The sequence below is a fragment of the Panulirus ornatus genome, chromosome 43, assembly GCF_036320965.1.
Source record: "Panulirus ornatus isolate Po-2019 chromosome 43, ASM3632096v1, whole genome shotgun sequence".
Taxonomy (NCBI): domain Eukaryota; kingdom Metazoa; phylum Arthropoda; class Malacostraca; order Decapoda; family Palinuridae; genus Panulirus; species Panulirus ornatus.
Genome location: NC_092266.1, coordinates 13,485,308 through 13,505,756, shown reverse-complemented (window position 1 = coordinate 13,505,756; position 20,449 = coordinate 13,485,308). Strand labels below are relative to the sequence as shown.

Genomic DNA, 20,449 nt, shown 5'->3' with positions numbered 1-20,449 from the left:
GTGTTCCGCCTCGTGGGTTAGAACTCATATGTAAAAGTCTGAAGACGTACAGTCATTCTGAGGCATCATTAAATCATCCCGTCTGGAAAAAAAAGATAAAGAATGAATTTAATTTTCCAATAAACGTGAGAGCGTTTCATCCCAGACCAGTGGATCTCTCATATGTTGTGAAAAAAAAAGTTGGGAGGAGATACGCGTCCATATTCAGGCTAATATATCCCATTGCTAGATTTATAGGGCCAGTATATAACCCTAAGATCCCTCATCCAGGGGCTAATGCAGCTCCAAGGCTGTGCTACATTTAGTAGCAGGGACACGTAGGACTCCTTCGAAGCTAGTTGTACTTGAGGTTATAGTGCCGGGTGAAGAGCCAACTTTCACGAGACTGCATCATCGTACAGTCTCTTTAAAGAACTTCTTGCCTCAAAGGAGGCCATCCTGTCCCTGCCACTGAGTGTAGTGCAAACTTGCAGGTGCGAGAAACCCTTGAAAAGAGGTGATGGATCTAATGCCTGAGGATGTTAGGCTATGACCTAACGCTTGGCTGTCACGTAGATCAAGTAACGAGTTCCTCTGTGTGTGTGTGTCTGTCTGTCTGTCTGTGTGGCTGGACGGCTACTGGACTACCAGGCTGCAAGAGCTCGAGGCTCTGGCGTCGGCGGAGAGGGCGAGGGAGCTGGCGGAGGCGGAGGAGCTCTGTCGACGAGCCGAGCAACTGGCTATCACCCGCTACAACGAAGCGTTGGTGAGTATGATCTTCGAAGCTTCTAAAACATTGTTTTCCTTAATGCATGATTAATATCAATATATCTTAGGATATCAAAGTGTATGATATCAAAGGGTTAGGATACCATAGGGTGTAATATCGACATATATTAAGGATTTATCAGGGTATCGTCTAAGTAAAACAGTCTATTGAAGTTCTATCTTCATCCTACACTCATCCCAGAAGACCTTACCATACAGCACAGTATATCTGACGGTAATGGTGTATCTCTTGCCTGGACGCAGAGCCGCGAGAGGGAGAACGCCCGGTCGGCCCAGCGACAGGCTGACCTGAAGGCCCAGGAGCAGGAGCTGAGGAACGCCATCTTGGGCAGCTTTCTGACGGAGGACCCCGCCGCTGCCCGCAGCGCCCTCGGCCCACAACGGGTCCTCCCCGACAGGTGGGTGGGATAATCCTGGCTATACATCTGTCACCGACCAAAGGTGGGACAGTCCCCGATCACCTTTGACTGGCGGAACCGTCCGCAACTACAATGTCGCAGGTGGATCGGTTCCCGACCACACTAGTCCCCGACCAACACCACCATCAGATGGAGCAGTCCCCGACAGCAGCTGGCAGGCGGAACAGTCCCCAACCACAGCTGGCAGGTGGAACAGTCCCCGACCACAGCTGGCAGGTGGAACAGTCCCCAACCACGACCCTCGGTATAGGATCACCTCTAGTGCCGTGTTGTCCCACATCCCCGCCTCTGACCAGCTCACTGTGGCGACAATGCCAGACCTCCGCCTCTGACGTTATACACCACATCTTATTGCACTGTAGATCCATCTACCACCTGACGATGTAGGTAGCCAGGTAGATCCCGGGTACTGTAGATCCAGGGTACTGCAGATCCCGGGTACTGCAGATCCCGGGTACTGGACATCCCGGGGACTGTATAGACTGGAAAGACAACTTTAGTAGGTTCTTGGGCGTCATCTGTGGAGGACACACACACACACACACACACACACACACACACACACACACACACACACACCACACACACACACACACCACCCACACACACACACACACACACACACACACACACACATCCTCCTGACTCAGCATAATCAAAAAGAGTTCCCAAATATTACGTTTCGAGAAATTTTACTCCAGTCGATGTAAACCTGCTCATTCTACCACAACCATCAGAGAAAATCCTGTTGACCTAAACCACAAGTCTTGAAGACTTCCACACTGTGAGTCTTGTGTTGAATCAGAGTCCAATATCAAATTTACGTTTCGATTATTGACTAATAAATTGATGGGATTCCATGGTTGCAGGTGGAAGGGTATGTCACCGGAGCAAAGAAGACAAATTGAAGAAATTCGAAGACATCAGATGCAGGAGAAGAAGGTTAGATTTATTCTTCCGATTTATTCTTGTCTCTTTTCATGCATCATTTTCTTTCTTATTTGTGTGTTTAGTTTCATATTTGCTGTTATCGCTTGGAGTGTTTAATGTTCACTCACGCCATCATAGTAAAGGACAGAGGAGAGGGATCTGTGCCATCATGAATACTATCATCTTCTCACTGTTATTCTCTGTCCACCATCTGTCCTGACCCATCGCCAGTCAGCAGATAATGCCATATTCATCATCACCTTCTTTGCCATTAGTATGTACATTCTACTGTCATGTTCACTGTTATATGTACTGTTAATTAGAAATCTGAAGGGCCTGTATTTGGCACGGGCCTTGATCAATTGACGACCCCATTTTCTATTCTTTCTTTCGTGTATTTGTATGTGTGTGGTTAAATTTGAAATAATATTCAGTAAGAATTGATAAGCGCAAAGAATATAATCCTTTAGAGACATTTTTTTTTAGCATTATTTCAATAGATTCTTCAGTTATCAATTAGTCTGGCCCTCCGGGGCCCTACCTGGGCTGAAGACGGCCCATTTTCTATTTATGACCGATAATGAACGGTAGGTTATTCATTTTGTGCTCCAGGGTTCTCTGCCTAGCAAGGCCATTTAGGCCATCAAAGTCAAGCTACATCCAGTAGAGCGAAGAATTTTCATCATTCTCTCCAAGTATTAAGAGTAATATTCACACCAAATATACTGTAGGTATATAGAGGTCCCTTGTCAACATATCTAATTTGTACTGAAGACATAGCGTTAGCCGCACAGCTCACAAACTCTTTTCCATGTGTTATAGATTGACATAGACGTTCATATCTAAATGTGTGAAAATAGGATGAAGAAATTATCATCCTTCTGTTCTATAGTTGCAGTAAGAACAACATAGAAATTCCGAGTTTACCTCAAAAAAAAAGCTATATAGTTTGTTTGTTTTTCTTTCGGAAGTTTGCTGGTAGAACTTCCAAGAAAAATTTTGAAAAAAAAAAAAGTTAGGGAAAATTTAATTATCAGACTCTCAGCTCCAGCCAATTAGTGAGTCGTATGATGGACTTTGAACCCAAGAGGAGATCTTGAGGAGACAGAGAAACTGAACTGTATATTTATAGAAGATATGGAGGTCTTTGAATGCGGAATTATGATTATATATACATCTTCCATCTCTGAATGAGGATCGAGGTTTTTTTTATTATCATTCTACGACTTTTATTACCAAAATCTCCTTTTGTCAGTACTGAACATCTCTCCATTTTCTTTCTCTTTCTTTCGACTTAAAGGAAAAGGTAATGCAGGATCTCATCTCCTCACCTTTCAAGGAAAATGTTGTCCGAGGGGGATAATGTTTCCCTTTTTTTGCCCCAGTTCCTTTGAGAACGTTAGAACTCAATTATGAATAAGTCAGAATTGAAGCTTCGGGTGGTTCGCTTTCTGCCTCGAAACCTTTTTTTTTTTTTCTTCTTCTTCTTATCAGAGAATTATGTCACCTTCAGAATATTTAGTGCTGAGACCTGACACCTCTTCTTCCACATCCCTCTTGGTCTGTTTAACTGGCGAGACTTAAAGAGAAAATATTATATGCTGATCTTTGGATCCTTTCAGTCCCGGCCTTGAGATGAATGTGAATTAAGGAAGCTCGTAACATTTGTATTTGTGATACGCCCTGTCGCCAGGATTTCATATTTCAAGTATTATGAATACGAATGGAGTCTGTGAAAGTAATTTGAGGATGTAAGAGTACTTTTACGAGACTCGACTTACATTTTAGTATAAACTTCTCAAAAGAAGGATTCTGAGCTTATTGTTCCACGAGTTTTAAGCTCCTTTCGTAGGTTTAGATCTTCTCTCTGAGTAAGTCTGTCGACGAAATTGTTTTTCCTCTCTTGTCAGTCACCCATATCATACGATATACAAACATCCATAGATTTCTGTATTCGATCCTGCATTTTCTTCTTCCTTTTGTCTTATTGTAGATGATGTAATGGGGCGTTGGCATAGTTATAAATCGAAGAATTTTACCACACACACACACACACACACACACACACACACACACACACATTCACTGTCCTTTTCTAGCCTGGCAAGCGCCCAACTTGCTTATCTTCAGCACACTGATAGATGAAATGATATACATCGTTTACATCTGTTCTGTGACTGACTGTGCTTCGCCTCTGCTTGATCTAACTCCTATGAAAAGACTTGGAGAGCTTGAGAGAAAAAAAAATACAAAAACTGAAGGTATGACGATCATTCTCAGCTGCCGTACAACGACCAAGATTCTAAACAAGGGATCTTACCTGAAATCAGCCACATTATTGGGATCAAGATGCTCAACACATCCCAATCTATCTTAAAGGCCTTCCAGACCTTCTTCTCAGGTGGGAGACATCTATACAGACATCTATACAACTAGCAATAGGTTTCGAATATATGGTACTCATGAACTTTACCATGAGTGACAACAGTCATACGATCCTGTCCCATGGGATATCATTAACCTCTTTGAGATGACTATCGCCACATTCCTCCCGAAACCTCCATCTGCTCTGGTCACAGCCTGAGTTAGGAGTGGATAATAACACTCAACACCAAACTGAAACGAGATGGTTGCCTTCAAAACAAACTTCTGGTGCTGCCAGAAGTGCTATTGCGCTATTGCTGTAGCACGTATTGAGGGTTCTTACTATATCCTGGGACTCGGAGTCAAATAACTGGACATCTACGCTCCAAATGGAACAATTTGCTATCCTTATGGCCTTTAATTATGTTGAAAACTCTTATTATGGTCTCATTGTAAGTGTTCCTCTTTCATCATTAACTATATTAAACTCGCTTCATTATGACTGTAGTATGCTTGTGTCTGAAACACTACACCAGGTATAAACAAATCACTCAAGATGGGTTTCGAGTCCACTTTTTCTGGGTTTGATCCCATGTTGGGATTAGAGTGCATGATAAAGCTCACACCTTGGAGCATTACCACCAACAGCAGTAACGCTCACACCTTGGAGCATTACTACCAACAGTAGTAACGCTCACACCTTGGAGCATTACCACCAACAGCTGTAACGCTCACACCTTGGAGCATTACTACCAACAGCAGTAACGCTCACACCTTGGAGCATTACTACCAACAGCTGTAACGCTCACACCTTGGAGCATTACTACCAACAGCAGTAACGCTCACACCTTGGAGCATTACTACCAACAGCAGTAACGCTCACACCTTGGAGCATTACTACCAACAGCTGTAACGCTCACACCTTGGAGCATTACCACCAACAGCTGTAACGCTCACACCTTGGAGCATTACTACCAACAGCAGTAACGCTCACACCTTGGAGCATTACTACCAACAGTAGTAATGCTCACATCTTGGAGCATTACTACCAACAGCAGTAACGCTCACATCTTGGAGCATTACTACCAACAGTAGTAATGCTCACACCTTGGAGCATTACTACCAACAGTAGTAATGCTCACATCTTGGAGCATTACTACCAACAGCAGTAACGCTCACACCTTGGAGCATTACTACCAACAGCAGTAACGCTCACATCTTGGAGCATTACTACCAACAGTAGTAATGCTCACATCTTGGAGCATTACTACCAACAGCAGTAACGCTCACATCTTGGAGCATTACCACCAACAGCAGTAACGCTCACATCTTGGAGCATTACTACCAACAGTAGTAATGCTCACATCTTGGAGCATTACTACCAACAGCAGTAACGCTCACACCTTGGAGCATTACCACCAACAGCAGTAACGCTCACACCTTGGAGCATTACCACCAACAGCTGTAACGCTCACACCTTGGAGCATTACCACCAACAGCTGTAACGCTCACACCTTGGAGCATTACTACCAACAGCAGTAACGCTCACACCTTGGAGCATTACTACCAACAGTAGTAATGCTCACATCTTGGAGCATTACTACCAACAGCAGTAACGCTCACATCTTGGAGCATTACTACCAACAGTAGTAATGCTCACACCTTGGAGCATTACTACCAACAGTAGTAATGCTCACATCTTGGAGCATTACTACCAACAGCAGTAACGCTCACACCTTGGAGCATTACTACCAACAGCAGTAACGCTCACATCTTGGAGCATTACTACCAACAGTAGTAATGCTCACATCTTGGAGCATTACTACCAACAGCAGTAACGCTCACATCTTGGAGCATTACCACCAACAGCAGTAACGCTCACATCTTGGAGCATTACTACCAACAGTAGTAATGCTCACATCTTGGAGCATTACTACCAACAGCAGTAACGCTCACACCTTGGAGCATTACCACCAACAGCAGTAACGCTCACACCTTGGAGCATTACTACCAACAGCAGTAACGCTCACACCTTGGAGCATTACTACCAACAGTAGTAACGCTCACACCTTGGAGCATTACCACCAACAGCAGTAACGCTCACACCTTGGAGCATTACCACCAACAGCAGTAACGCTCACACCTTGGAGCATTACTACCAACAGCAGTAACGCTCACACCTTGGAGCATTACTACCAACAGTAGTAACGCTCACACCTTGGAGCATTACCACCAACAGCAGTAACGCTCACACCTTGGAGCATTACCACCAACAGCAGTAACGCTCACACCTTGGAGCATTACTACCAACAGTAGTAATGCTCACACCTTGGAGCATTACATCCTGAACTGTTATAGAATTAATGAGTTCAGAGATGATACTCACCAAACATTACAAGATATGTACAAACATGTCTTCCATAGCAATGGTCTTAGCTCGGATACTTAAAAAAGTATCATAAATTTGCTTATCATAAATAGTTTCTTTCTTATCTATCTTGATACGTAATCTGATCACTGTTATTCCACTATTGTAAACTTCACTTACCATATTCATCGCTAAATCCTTCACTGTGTTGCCCAAACCATGTCAACACTTTCCTCACTATGTAACCTATGATGTTTTTCAGTCATGAAGGCCCACAACCTGGGCCTGTGGTGTACACACTGCATCCTCTTTTGCTCCACCGCCCTCAGGATGGGTCGGAATGTACGATAAAATAGCAGCAGTTGAGGCAAAAATTTTGTATCACTGTAGCCCATTGGAACTTCTTATATATCATCTTCAAATGCTCGTTTTCTTTCTTTTTTTCTCTTTTTTTGGGGGGGAGGGAGACGAGAATGTCAGACAACTTGGTACATACATTATTGTTTGTTAGGTAAATACATGGAGACAACCTTGCTGCCCCAGCACCTCTGTTTAGCGAACACCGTGTACAGGTTACCATGCTACCCTGTGGCCTGCGGCCTTGACCTTAGCTTGGGTCATTGGAGGGGAGGGTCAGGTGGAAGAGGTCATCTTCTGTACATACCTCATCTTCTCTACATACACTGTCATCATCACTACACCCCCTCTCATTCCCGCTATACCCTTATGTTCATTACAACCCACGTATGTTCCATGCCCTCATTCTCGCGTTGCCCATTCCCTTCACTAAGCTAGGGGTCAAGGCCAGCCTTTTTCCACACACACACACACACACACACACACACACACACACACACACCATAGCACTATAGCATTACCATGATCACTATTATTGTCATTGTTCTGCAGCGTCGGGAGGAGAGCGAGCGTCAGAAGGACCTGGCGTGGGAGGACCTGGCTGCCCGAGCCGACAGGACGGGTCTCCTCCTGGCTCACACGGACAGGTTGAACGCCAGGTAAAGACCCAACAGTTAGGTATGGTCTTCCTTTGTTCCTTCGGTCCTACGACGTGTGAGGACGAAGCCACAGCTGATGTAGCCTAAGGTAAATTAGACCCAGCGCGAGGTAAAGCCATTGGCGGGGCCCTACCAGACGTAAGTACTTACCTCCCAGACTTAGTTAAGTCCCTACCAGACGTAGGTAGATCCCTACCATATGTAGGTGCATCCCTATCTGATGCAAGCACATCCCTATCAGACGTAGGTAGGGTCCTTACCTGACGTAAGTAGGTCGCAACCAGACAGAAGCAGGTCTCTACCAGACGTAAGTATGTAGGTTCCTACCAGACGTAAGTTGGTCCTTACCAGACGTAGGTAAGCTCCTACCGGACGTAAGTAGACCTCTACCAGACGTAAGTAGGCTCCTACCAGACGTAGGTAGGTTCCTACCAGACGTAAGGTAGGTCCTTACCAAACGCAGGTAGGTACGTAGGCTCTTACCCGACCTAAGCAGGTTCCTACCAGACGTAAGTAGACCAATACCAGACGTAAGTAGGTCCCTACCGGACGATCGGAGAAGCCCAGCCATAGGCAGGAACAGGTCCGTAAACAAGGCTCTTCATCAGGGAGGGGGGAACACTTGTTTGAGAGTAAGCCAAAAAAAAAGAAAAAAAAAGTTAAAACTTCAACATGTTTCCTCGAGTTTCTTGTGTGTGTGTGTGTGTGTGTGTGTGTGTGTGTGTGTGTGTGTGTGTGTGTGTGTGTGGTGTCGCTAACTCAGCTGCCTGCTTTTAAAACTTCACTTCTTATACAGGTCACCAATTCTGTCCATCGCTGTTTCTCATACTGTTTGTCTTTGCTTTTGTATTGGATAACGAAGTGCTTCCTGGACCCCGCCTCTCTAGACTGGCCTGAAATTCATGTGGAAACTTGGGTGACAGAAGGCCCTCCGCCCGCCCCACCCCCCACCTCTCTCTACCAGCGGCTTGTAACTCCCACTGACGCATTTTACTCCCCCTTGCTCAACTTCAATACCGTCCCCTCCCTGCTGCTCTCGACTGTCATCTGTTTTCTCCCTCTCTGTCTCTTTTTTGAAGCTGGTCCACTCAGTTCGAACCCTCAGTGTTCCAGTATGAATAGAATAACATTAATATTCATGTGATGAATGATGAAGAAGCTGTGTGACGTTAAGAGCTGTGAGCCAGTGTTGGGTAAAGCCTTGTGAAGCTTAAGTCCAGGTCTGAAAGTTGTCTCAGTACGATATCTGTTACCTGTCATTTTATATCATATCTGTTACTTACTCCATCATATTAGCATATCTGTGATCTTTTACATCATATCATATATTTTACCTATTGCATGACATCAGCATATCTATTGCCAGTTACATTAGATCAGTATAACTGTCAGCTATTACATCATATCAGTATATGTTACCTATTACACTATATCAGTATATCTGTTACCTATTACATTATGTCACTGTATCTAACATCTCTTACTTTAGATCAGTATATCTGTACATATTACCTATCACATTATATCAGTATATCTGTACATATTACCTATCACATTATATCAGTATATCTGTTGTCTATTACATCAGTGAACCTGTTCCATATTACATTATATCAGTATATCTCTTACTTATTACACTATATCACTATAGCTGTTACCGAGTATATTTCATCATTATATGTTTTCTATTACATTCTATCAGTATATCTATTACCCATTACATTGTATCATTATATCTTTTCCTGTTGCATCATATCACTATATCTGTTACCTAATACACTATATCATTTCATCTGTTGCTCATTGCTTTATATCAGTATATTTTTTACCTATTACATTACATCATTACATCTTTACCATTTTCAATATATCAATATATCTTTACCGATTACATTATATCATTGTATGTGCTACCTATTACTTTTTAACAGTGTATCTGTTGCCAATTACGTTACATTTTCGTATCTATTCCCTATTGGAAATGAAATGTTTGAGGACAATATGTGGTGTGAGGTGGTTTGATCGAGTAAGTAATGAAAGGGTAAGAGATGTGTGGTAATAAAAAGAGTGTGGTTCAGAGAGCAGAAGAGGGTGTGTTTAGATGGCTTGGACGTATGGAGAGAATAAGTGAGGAAGGATTGATATAAAGGATATAGGTATCAGAGGTAGAGAGAGCAAAGAGAAGCGGGAGATCAAATTGGAGGTGGAAGGATGGAGTGAAAAAGATTTTGAGCGATCGGGGCCTGAACATGCAGGAGGATGAGAGGCGCGCAAGGAATAGAGTGAATTGGAACGATGTGGTATACCGGGGTCGACGTGCTGTCATTGGACTGAACCAGGGCATGTGAAACGTCTGAGGTAAACCATGGAAAGGTTTGTGGGGCTTGGATGTGGATAGGGAGCTGTGGTTTTGGTGCATTACACATGCCAGCTAAAGACTGAGTGTGAACGAATGTGGCTTTTTTTCTGTTTTCCTGGCCCTACCTCGCTGACGCAGAGGGTGGCAATGTAATCTCCTGTGAGGTGATGTGGCGCCAGGAATGGATGAAGGCAAGCGAGTATGAATACGTACATGGGTATATATGTACCTGGCAGTGTATGTGTATGTATATGCATGTATATGTGTATATGTTGATACGTATACGTATATGTATGTATATGTGCGTATGTTTTTATGTATATGCATATGTAAGTATATGTATATATGTTAATATGTATATCTATATGTCTGTATTTGCACGTGTATGAACGTGTATGTATATATGTGTGTATATGATTGGATGGGTCTTTCCTTCTTCTGTTTCCTAGCGCTACCTCAGTGGCGCGGGAGACAGCGACCAAGTATCATAAGAAATGATGAAAAGATAATATATGTTTACCCATTACATTATATTATCATTACCTATTACCTATTCCATTACAACAGTATATCTGTGATCTGTTACATTATACCTGTACGATATCTGACCCATTCCATCAAGTCAGGAAGAGACATGTTAGAATCGAGCTGAATCATACCCATGTTAGATGAATACATCATTCAATACGCTTAGCATATTCATGGAGACAAGGTCGGTCTTTCAGCACAAAAACCTACATCTGAGAACTCTCTTTGCCAGGATATCTGGAAGGAATGGTAAGATGTTTGCAATTCACGTCTGTGAATCCAAATAGATGAATTTCGAGCCTGTTTGGATAAGCTGAGTCCTCCTCCTCCTCCTCCTCCTCCTCCTCCTCCTCCCCCGTCAGATTCCCCTCTCCCCAACCTCTCTTGTCCTTCAAGGAAGATGGACGTGACCTGATTCCAACGAGGTTATACTTCATTTAGATGAAGTATGGTCAAGGGCTGGTGTCACACCCTAACGCTGCTAGAGACTCGGTCGTCCCTCCTGCCTCCTTACCCGTATAACCTTACACCAAACACGTATTTCAGCGGCAGCGCTCGAACTTAAACTCTTTCTCCTAAAGTTCAGAGCAAAAGTTTGTGAGACCGAAAGTCTCTACTGTTGACGAAGCTTTTACACAGACCTGAGAGTTAGTGGTTCAAACATTTTTGACTAAAGTATCGAAGTAAGTTGGCAAAAATACTCCCCCCCCCAAAAAAAAAAATTGGTATTTCCCTACCCCTAACCTCACATTCTTGTCCCAAGACACAAGTCTGTGGGGCTTAGGAGGCCGACTAAATCCTCTGGTCAGGACCGCGTGAGATGGGTAGTGAAGATATGTGGGGTGAGTGTGTGAGGCTATTGAGTGGTAGGTGTTCAGTGCATCAGTATGGGAATTGCATTTTTGGGCGTGAGGAGTAATGTGATATATATCTTGAGTCGATGTTCTATCACATTGTGGTGGTCCAGGTCGCAGGCGAGAGAAGGTGACTCAGGCTTGTCTAGGGAGTGCGGTTTCAATTGGGTAGATGGCTAGTGGTGATTGTCGGGTCATGAGAAGGGGAATGTTTATTAGGGTGGTGTTTGCATGGGGTTGGGGTACCTGTGAATGGCTGTCACTGCTAACGTGTGAGACAGAGTTCATCTGTCCCTTTCCACGTGAGAAGATGTGTATAATCATCCATAAGTATACATCATCCAACACACCACAGACACGCTCCATTACCTTTTGCTATCACAACATTTGTATGAGACGGTTGGTCATGAAGTAAGAATTAGGCTCTTTTGTGAAGGAAATATCTGTTCTTGATTACCCTTAGCATTATCATAACTGCTGCGTCACATGATTACTGTGTGGCCGCTAGCAACGCAAGAGTGGGCCGTTTTGACAACTGTTTCTTTCCCTAGTCCTCGAAGCTTTGGAACTCTTTACCCTCTCATGTCTTTTCCAATAACTATAACCTACACCATTTTATAATCTAGTAAAATACATGGATAAAGATCTATAACTGAGAAATGATTAAGGCAAATGATAAGGTGGAACTTTTAAAGATATGAATTGTCTGTGTTTCTGCAGGAGGCGAGAGGCGGAACTGCTGCAGGAGAACACCCGTTTGGCTGAGGAACAGCGTCAGGAGCGCCAACGGCTTCACCATCTCATGACCACCAATGTTCCCACTGATGACTTCTACGGCAGTTTTGGGATCTATCCACGCTGATGACCTGACTCAAACACCTCATGATGACTTGGGTCACACATACCGTGATGATATAGGACAGCCCACCATGTTGGCCATGGCCGCACCCACCATGGGTCACGTCCACTATGGCCTACATCCACCATGAAGTCCTGGACCTCGCTCGTAGGAACACCAAGGAATACACTGAATGGTTGAGGAGTATGTTAATGGTTCTGGTTCAGTTCTACCTGTCGATAGATTCGAAATCTTACCTGTCATATCATATCTCAAATGATATATAGTGTGATGCATATTGATCTTATATTCTACTTCCTTATGTAGACTCTAATTTTTCCTGTCAGATTATCAGAATCAACATGTAAGTGGACAGTAACATCTAATACCGAGCTTTCCATTCTATTATTGTAGTATGGCATTAAAGCGAACTTTCGTAAACGTTTTCTTTTTCACAAAAATTCTATACAGAAACAGTATTTCCAGAGGTTAACTATGGTATAATTCATGGTTTCTTATTATACAAGCAAACAGAAAATATACACGAAAAGTAAGCAATCAGATAAATGAATAATGAATTTTCCACTTTGAACTCTAGGCTTGTTCAAATGTAAGCTTTTAATTTCTTATTACCTGCTTCCACAGGACAGGGAGGGAGTTTTGTACTCCTGGAGGGATATCTCTTGAATATTCTCTGTGTGTAAGTCTCTGTTAACACTTCGAGGCTGAGTCATATATTATAATACCGAGCTATATTTGAATGACGAATGGTGGATATCTACAATACAGAGAGGGAATTCTCAGCTTGTAAGGGTCCGAGGTGAAAAACTTACTTTCAGCGGGGCAGTCAAGAAGGTTCTCATTCCAGTAGAGTATATCATTTACCTGTTTTCGACTGTAGCGCTGCCCAGAGCTATCTATCTATCTATCTATCTATCTATATAGATATCTAGATATCTAGATATCTGTCATTCCTCATCCACCCCACATCACTTCATTTGCTCTCACCTTCTGCCATTCTACACTCAACCTCTGCTGGTATTTTTTCACATAAGTCTCATTTCCAAGATCACTTATTCTCACGACTTTTCTCTCACCGACAATGTTTCCTCTTTTCCGAGAACCTTTACAAATCTACACCCTCGCCTCCACCCAATTACATCCAAAAGTCTCTATTTTACAAGCTTATCAGTTACTATGCAGTCTGATGATGTTTGCTGACCATCTTTCCTACTTTACTTATGTGTGCTTGTGTACGTCTGTCTTTTTAAACCAAGTGCTCTTAATCACAGTCCTTTTTCAAAGAATAACCCCACAAGCTGTTCATAATGTCCACTCCTAACGCTGAATACCTCAAGCCCCAATTTATACCCTCAACTGCAACATTACTCACCTTTGCATTTACATCACAACAAAACTGCTGAAACACTCAATTGACTGCTCCCAAAATTCTTGCCTCTCATTATCTTTCTTCTCATGGTCAGATGCGTGAATATTAACCATCTCTTGCCATATACTTTCATCTTTACCCACATCAAACTAGAATTAACTTCTTTACACTCTATCACACACTCCCACAACTGCTGCTTTAGGGGTAGGGCTTCTCCTTCCTTAGCTCTTGTCCTCTCACCAACTCCTGACTTTACTCCAAAGACTTTTCCAAACCATTCTTCCCCTTTACCCTTGAGCTTTGTTTCACTCAGAGCCAGAACATCCAGGTTTCTCTACTCAAACATACTACCTATCTCTCCACTCTTCACATCTTGGTTACATTCACACACATTCAGACACCCTAACCTGAACCTTCGAGAAGGATGAGCGCTTCCCGCCTGGTTCCTTCTGTTCCTTCTTCTAGAAATTTAAATACAAGAAGGGTAGTAGGTTTCCATATCTCCGCTCCCACCACCTTTAGTCGCCTTCTGCGACACGCAGGGAATACGGAGGTAGACGTGTTTCAATTCCTAAAAGAGGAACATATAAGAATAATAAAAACAACCAAAAAAACAAGTGATTTAATCTACGCAAGAGGAGGGAAAAAAAACTTGTGGAGGGAGCGCTATGCGCTAAGAACAGCACGGTGTGCTCTAAAACGGTGGTACTAGCCAACTCGTCGTTTATAATGTGTTGTAACCCTTGCGTTTAGGTCCACGTTATTGAAACACACTAGAATAACACAGTGTATACCAGTCAAATTGCCACCTCCTTCATACGGTTGGGCGACACTCTGGTCACCTACCGATAGCTGGGTAGCCATCTGGGCCCACGTCATTATCAATAAGATAACTGTCATTGAGTCGTGATGGGACACTGTTCAATAACCTATATGATGATCTAATAACTTCAACAGTCGATATACATATAAGCGTACGTAGAGTAAAAATCTACTTTCACAATGTCGATCTCGGCCCACCATTACCACAGGTATTACGCATAGGTCTAGATCAATAGACTCGTAAGATATGATTACACTAAGAGAACTGATACACAGAATTATAGAACAATGAACAGCAAACAGAACATTGGGTTCTTTTTTAAAGGTTTTAGTCTTGAGTTACGAAACAAATAGTTACCATGTGTGAATTTTGCATCTACGAAGCCACGAACGATGCGTGCTGAGGACATGGGGATAATTATCTATCGTTTACCCGTAAATTATTTATCGTTTACCCGTAAATGTGTCGCATTCAACTACTGCACAGATTGTCTTATTAATCTTATTGCGGAATAAATTATTTAAAACACTTCTAAGCCTCATGAGAATGAAGTCTGTCTGTTCTAGACTTAAATCATTTCTAAGATAAACTGTTGGTGTTTGATGGTTTTAAGAAATTGTGTTAAGTAACCTCTTAACTTACTCTTTCCTAAAGATGAATAAGGTGAGGTTTTCTAGACTGCTTTCATGGGATGCATATCTTGTTCGATACCCAACTCATTTCAGATACGGATTAAGGTTCATTTGAACAGTAGGACACCACTGATTTATTTCCTTATACGCCGTTACAAGATCAAAGTGTACCATGAGATTACGTATTCACAAAGAAAATTCATTGTCAGTATCAGGTCCGCAAGACACAGCTACCAGCAGCGCTCCTCCTAAATCAGCGAACAAGTTCGCCAGATCTCCCTCAAAGCTCCACTGATATTTTTCATTCTTCTTGCGACTTTCACACGAGGGCGTCTCGCTCCCTGACACATGCAACATACGACACGTGTGTATGTCTTCATACATGCACGTGCGTGTGTACATACGTGTATACAAATATGGAGACGTGTGGAGGTGGGTGTGTGTGTGTGTGAGGAGGGAGAGGTGGGTGTGTAGGGTAGGAGATGTGGGTGTGCGTGGAGAGGGAGAGAAGGGTGTGTATGGGGAGGGAGAGGCGGATGTGTGTGGGAAGGGAGAGGTGTATGTGTGTGTGCGTGTGTGGGAGGGGGGGAGGGGGGAAAGAGAGGTGGGTGGGGAGGAAGAGGTGGTTGTGTGTGGGGATAGAGAGGTGGGTGTGTTGGGGAAGGGAGAGGTGAGTGTGTGTGGGGAGGGAGAGGCGCTAGCGTCTGTCAGTGTGTCGTGTGGGGCGACCCTCTCTTTTGTCCGGCTGTCACACCCACTCTCCAGCACCCCGCCCGTAGCTTTTGTTCCCTCAGCCTCCCCTCCCCTCCAGCTGGCTAGCTGTCCTCCCCTCCTGCTGGCTAGCTATCCTCCCCTCTTGCTGGGCTGGCTATCCTCCTCTCCTGATGGGCTGGATATCCTCCCCTCCTGCTGGCTAGCTATCCTCCTCTCCTGATGGGCTGGCTATCCTCCCCTCCTACTGGCTAGCTATCCTCCCCTCTTGCTGGGCTGGCTATCCTCCCCTTTTGATAGGCTGGCTATCCGCTCCTCCTGATGGGCTGGATATCCTCCCCTCCTGCTGGCTAGCTATCCTCCCCTCCTGCTGGCTAGCTATCCTCCCCTCCTGCTGGCTATCCTCCCCTCTTGCTGGCTAGCTATCCTCCCCTCCTGCTGGGCTGGCTATCCTCCCCTCTTGCTGGCTAGCTATCCTCCTCTCCTTCTGGGCTAGCTATCCTCCCCTCCTGCTGGGCTGGCTATCCTCCCCTCCTGCTGGCTAGCTATCCTCCCCTCCTGCTGGCTAGCTATCCTCCCCTCTTGCTGGGCTGGCTATCCTCCCCTCTTGCAGGTTTGGCTATCCTCCCCTCCTGCTGGGCTACCCTCCCCTCGTACTGGGCCGGCTATCCTCCCCTCGTACTGGGCCGGCTATCCTCCCCTCTTGCAGGTTTGGCTACCCTCCCCTCCTGCTGGGCTACCCTCCTTCCCTTTTTTCTTTTCTACCCTCCAATCGACGCTGGCCCTCCAGCTTTGCCCTCCCCTCCCACAGGGAAAGCCACTTGTCTCCCAATTCTACCCGGGGAGCGACCCACGGCCCTCTAGGCCCCACCCTCATTGTCAGCTGGGACAACCACCTCCTGAATACTCACATTAGACCCATGATGGACGACCTCGGGGCCACAGTGGAGTCGTGGTCGTTGTTTGCAAAGGCGAGTGTAGGTCCCTCCACTCCACTTACCTTGTTCCCACATCCTCAACACCCGTACCTCCGCACGGTCACCCTCCACATCTTCTGCTCACCATCTTGTCTCCTCCCTTGAGGGGGCAACGTAATGTTGGAAGCGGCAGCACCAGTCGTCAGGTGCACGAGGCTCAGGTGTGTGTGTGTGTGTCCCTGTTGGGTACTTCACCTCACCTTCACTCCCACAACACTACGACCTTCATTCCTGCTGCCCACACCACTGACACCCGTAATCTTCCCACTTGCAACACTGCCACTGGTGGTATTCCCAACTTCAACGTTACCTCTCTCATTTCTATCACCTGCACCACTGCCACCCACCACCCTGCCACACTTTATATTGCCCACCACAACCCTGCCGCCCTCAGCACTGCCGCCCATCCTACACCCTACTACTTCACCGCCCACTGCAACAGAATTAAAGTCCATAACCAGTTTACTGGTTTAACCCGAGACAATTCAGATCTGATCAGGGTTATCCACACTAGCCCAGCTGATCCGAGCTGTACCCAGCTCCCTCACAGCACAGCCAGTTCTTCATGGCTCAGCTCCGGTTCAGCACAGCCCAGTAGAGTCTCTCCTCCCAACCCGAACAGGGTCAGAGGAACTGAGATCTCGCCACGTCACTTCTAGTTTACCTCAGCCGTTTCACGTAACCCAAGACTTATTTCTTCTCGGACTATCCCAGTCCGTTTCAACCCACCAAAGTTAATGTTATCTCGTTTCAGGCCAGCCAGGACCAAATCACACACCATTTCATCCCAGCTTAATACATATCCTATGCATCCACCCAAGTCCTTATCAGGTCTTCATAAGTCAACACAGCACAACAGAGCATATCCCAACCTAGCATAGCATACCAACCTCACTACCAGCCATGCCTATGCTGTACCAATGCCTGGCTCTGTCAGTGGATAAGATTTGTGGAACGCCTTTACTCTCTCATCAGATGACGGTAGACATGGAGGTAATAAAGGAGATTATAAAGAAATCATTTAAAAGGTCTTGACTTTGATAAAGAATATGGCGATAGGTGACGGACAGCGCTTTACTACCCAGCCTCGTGTACATATATCCTTGTGAGCAACATCGAACAAGGAACCACAACATACATTTTTGTCCACACTATGAAAAAAAAAAAAGTCTTTTCCCTTAAGATTGGTTAGTCTTTGAATGTCATTTTCTCACTTTCTGTGCAAAGTTCTGAGAAGAATGCAAACTTCCTGGGATAAAAACGAGGGAGTGTTTATCGAATGTGTTATCTGGGAGACGGTAGCCACTGTGACTTATCCTGGGCAAGGGGAACAGCAGAATTATGTTTATTAACCTAATAACATCCTCAACGATTTGATGAGGATGGGAGGAAGACAGAGAGGGATCCCTTGAGACCCTGGCCTCTCGGGTGGGGGGATTGTATCTCTCGAGGAAGAAAAAGAAGAATAGGGAGCCCTGAAAACCCAATTCTTTAGGGAGTGGCTTCCCTTGCCTTTCTCACAACCCAGACTACAGCAATATCCCTCTCCCACAACCATCATAACCCCCTCATACACCCCATCACACACACACACACACACACACTCCAGCAATATCCCTCTCCCACAACCATCATAACCCCCCACACACACACACACACACACACACACTCCAGCAATATCCCTCTCCCACAACCATCATAACCCCACTCACACACACATACACAAACACACACACACACACACTCCAGCAATATCCCTCTACCACAACCATCATATCCCCGCCTTATACACACACACACACAAACACACACACACACACTCACTCACACTCTCCCCTGTCACCCACAGTGCTGCTAGACTCCCTCTCCTCCTCTCCCCCTCTCAAGACTTGGCGAAGGATACACACTTGTGCACGGACGCATGCAGGAGACCAGCCCCAGGAACAGGCGTGACAACACCTTCCCTGGTCAGCTTCATGCCCGGAGCTCCATCGCGTTGTCGTAGTCAATCAATACATCAACCAGTCAACGTGTTCTGGCGTGGGTAAGTCTTTCACGACCCATGTACAAACCTAAGTACAAAATAGGTGGTAAGGATGAGACGAGTTACAGTACCAGGACGAGGCATATGCTAGGGAGAACGTCTCCTCACTCAGTTTGAAAGTTGGAGAGTACACAGGACCGGATACAGCACGTCAGAAAATGACTAGAGGAAACGTAATGTGAATCAGCAAAGTTGTTAGGAGAGAGAGAGAGAGAGAGAGAGAGAGAGAGAGAGAGAGAGAGAGAGAGAGAGAGAGAGAGAGAGAGAGAGACAGACAGACAGACAGACAGAGACAGACAGACAGACAGACGAGAGACAGACAGACAGACAGACGAGAGAGACAGACAGACAGACGAGAGAGACAGACAGACAGACAGACGAGAGACAGACAGACAGACAGACAGAGATCGAGAGGCGTAACATCTCATGAAGTTACTTAATGAGCAGTCATGCGAGGCGTTGATTAGCTGGGAGCGTTAAGTAATGCGTCTGAGCTGCGGTCTGCCAGATGTTGATTGGCTAATGGGACTGGTGTTGGTCGTACCTGCGCCTGCGCTGGTATGTAAGCGAGCGCCTTATTGGCTGTTGGTGCTGGCAATTCCCAGACGTCCATCTAAGCTGGTGTGTAAGGGGACGCTGATCCGCCCATGACACGAGAGTGGGTGGAGAACCCAAGCCTGACCTAACCTAACCTACCAAAACTTAGCAACTTTTACTGGCACAGATGAAGCAGGTTTCACTCGTGTGTCCAGTTCAGCACAGCAGTTTGACACGAGTGATGCGCCCTGCCTGCTGACGGCCGATTCATCTTACCAATGAGGGTTTCCCATGATTCTCACGTTCCCTAGCTGAAGCGCAGAGCGCCTCTGTCATGTAGGGTACAGAGATGGAGGAGGAGTGGCCATCAGCTACCTGAGCACTACCGTTCGACCACTGAGCAGAACCGTACGACCCCTTGAAACGTGAGAACGATTGTACAACACTTAAGGATGATGGCCTGACCCTTTGACCTGACTTGTTAAGCTTCAGGTTAAAGAGTTAAGCAATTATACCGAAAAATGTTGTACCGTTGGGCTCAACCAATTGAATTTATGCAAGACTGAACTTTTAAGGTAGACGCAATCTCTCTCTCTCTCTCTCTCTCTCTCTCTCTCTCTCTCTCTCTCTCTCTCTCTCTCTCTCTCTCTCTCTCTCTCTCTCTCTCTCTCTCTCTCTCTCTCTCTCTCGCTGATACAATCTTCCCATTTCATGACGGGTTCCTCCTATTCGTCTGGACGAGCAGAACACAGCCAAGAGCTTTGTCCACGTCGCTTCGGACGTCCTCAGTCAGTCCTCCCTACTCCAGGGGCGGGAGGGAGATACAGACATGGTTCATTCGTTCTCGAGATCTCGCAGCTTCGCTGGACTCGGTGTCGGGAGATAAAGGAT

The 20,449-nt window shown here is 45.2% G+C and overlaps 1 protein-coding gene across 1 annotated transcript in view; it reads left to right on the top strand.

Annotated features, from left to right (window-relative positions):
* LOC139762574 (RIB43A-like with coiled-coils protein 2) overlaps positions 1-12,879 on the top strand; it is a 44,417-nt gene extending 31,538 nt beyond the window's left edge. Inside the window, exons 6-10 of the mRNA XM_071687602.1 lie at positions 631-745; positions 1,012-1,166; positions 2,057-2,129; positions 7,759-7,865; positions 12,327-12,879. Of these exons, the coding sequence (XP_071543703.1) occupies positions 631-745; positions 1,012-1,166; positions 2,057-2,129; positions 7,759-7,865; positions 12,327-12,468 (592 nt within the window). The 3' untranslated portion in view covers positions 12,469-12,879. The remainder of the gene's footprint in view (positions 1-630; positions 746-1,011; positions 1,167-2,056; positions 2,130-7,758; positions 7,866-12,326) is intronic.
* Positions 12,880-20,449: the final 7,570 nt, after the last annotated feature.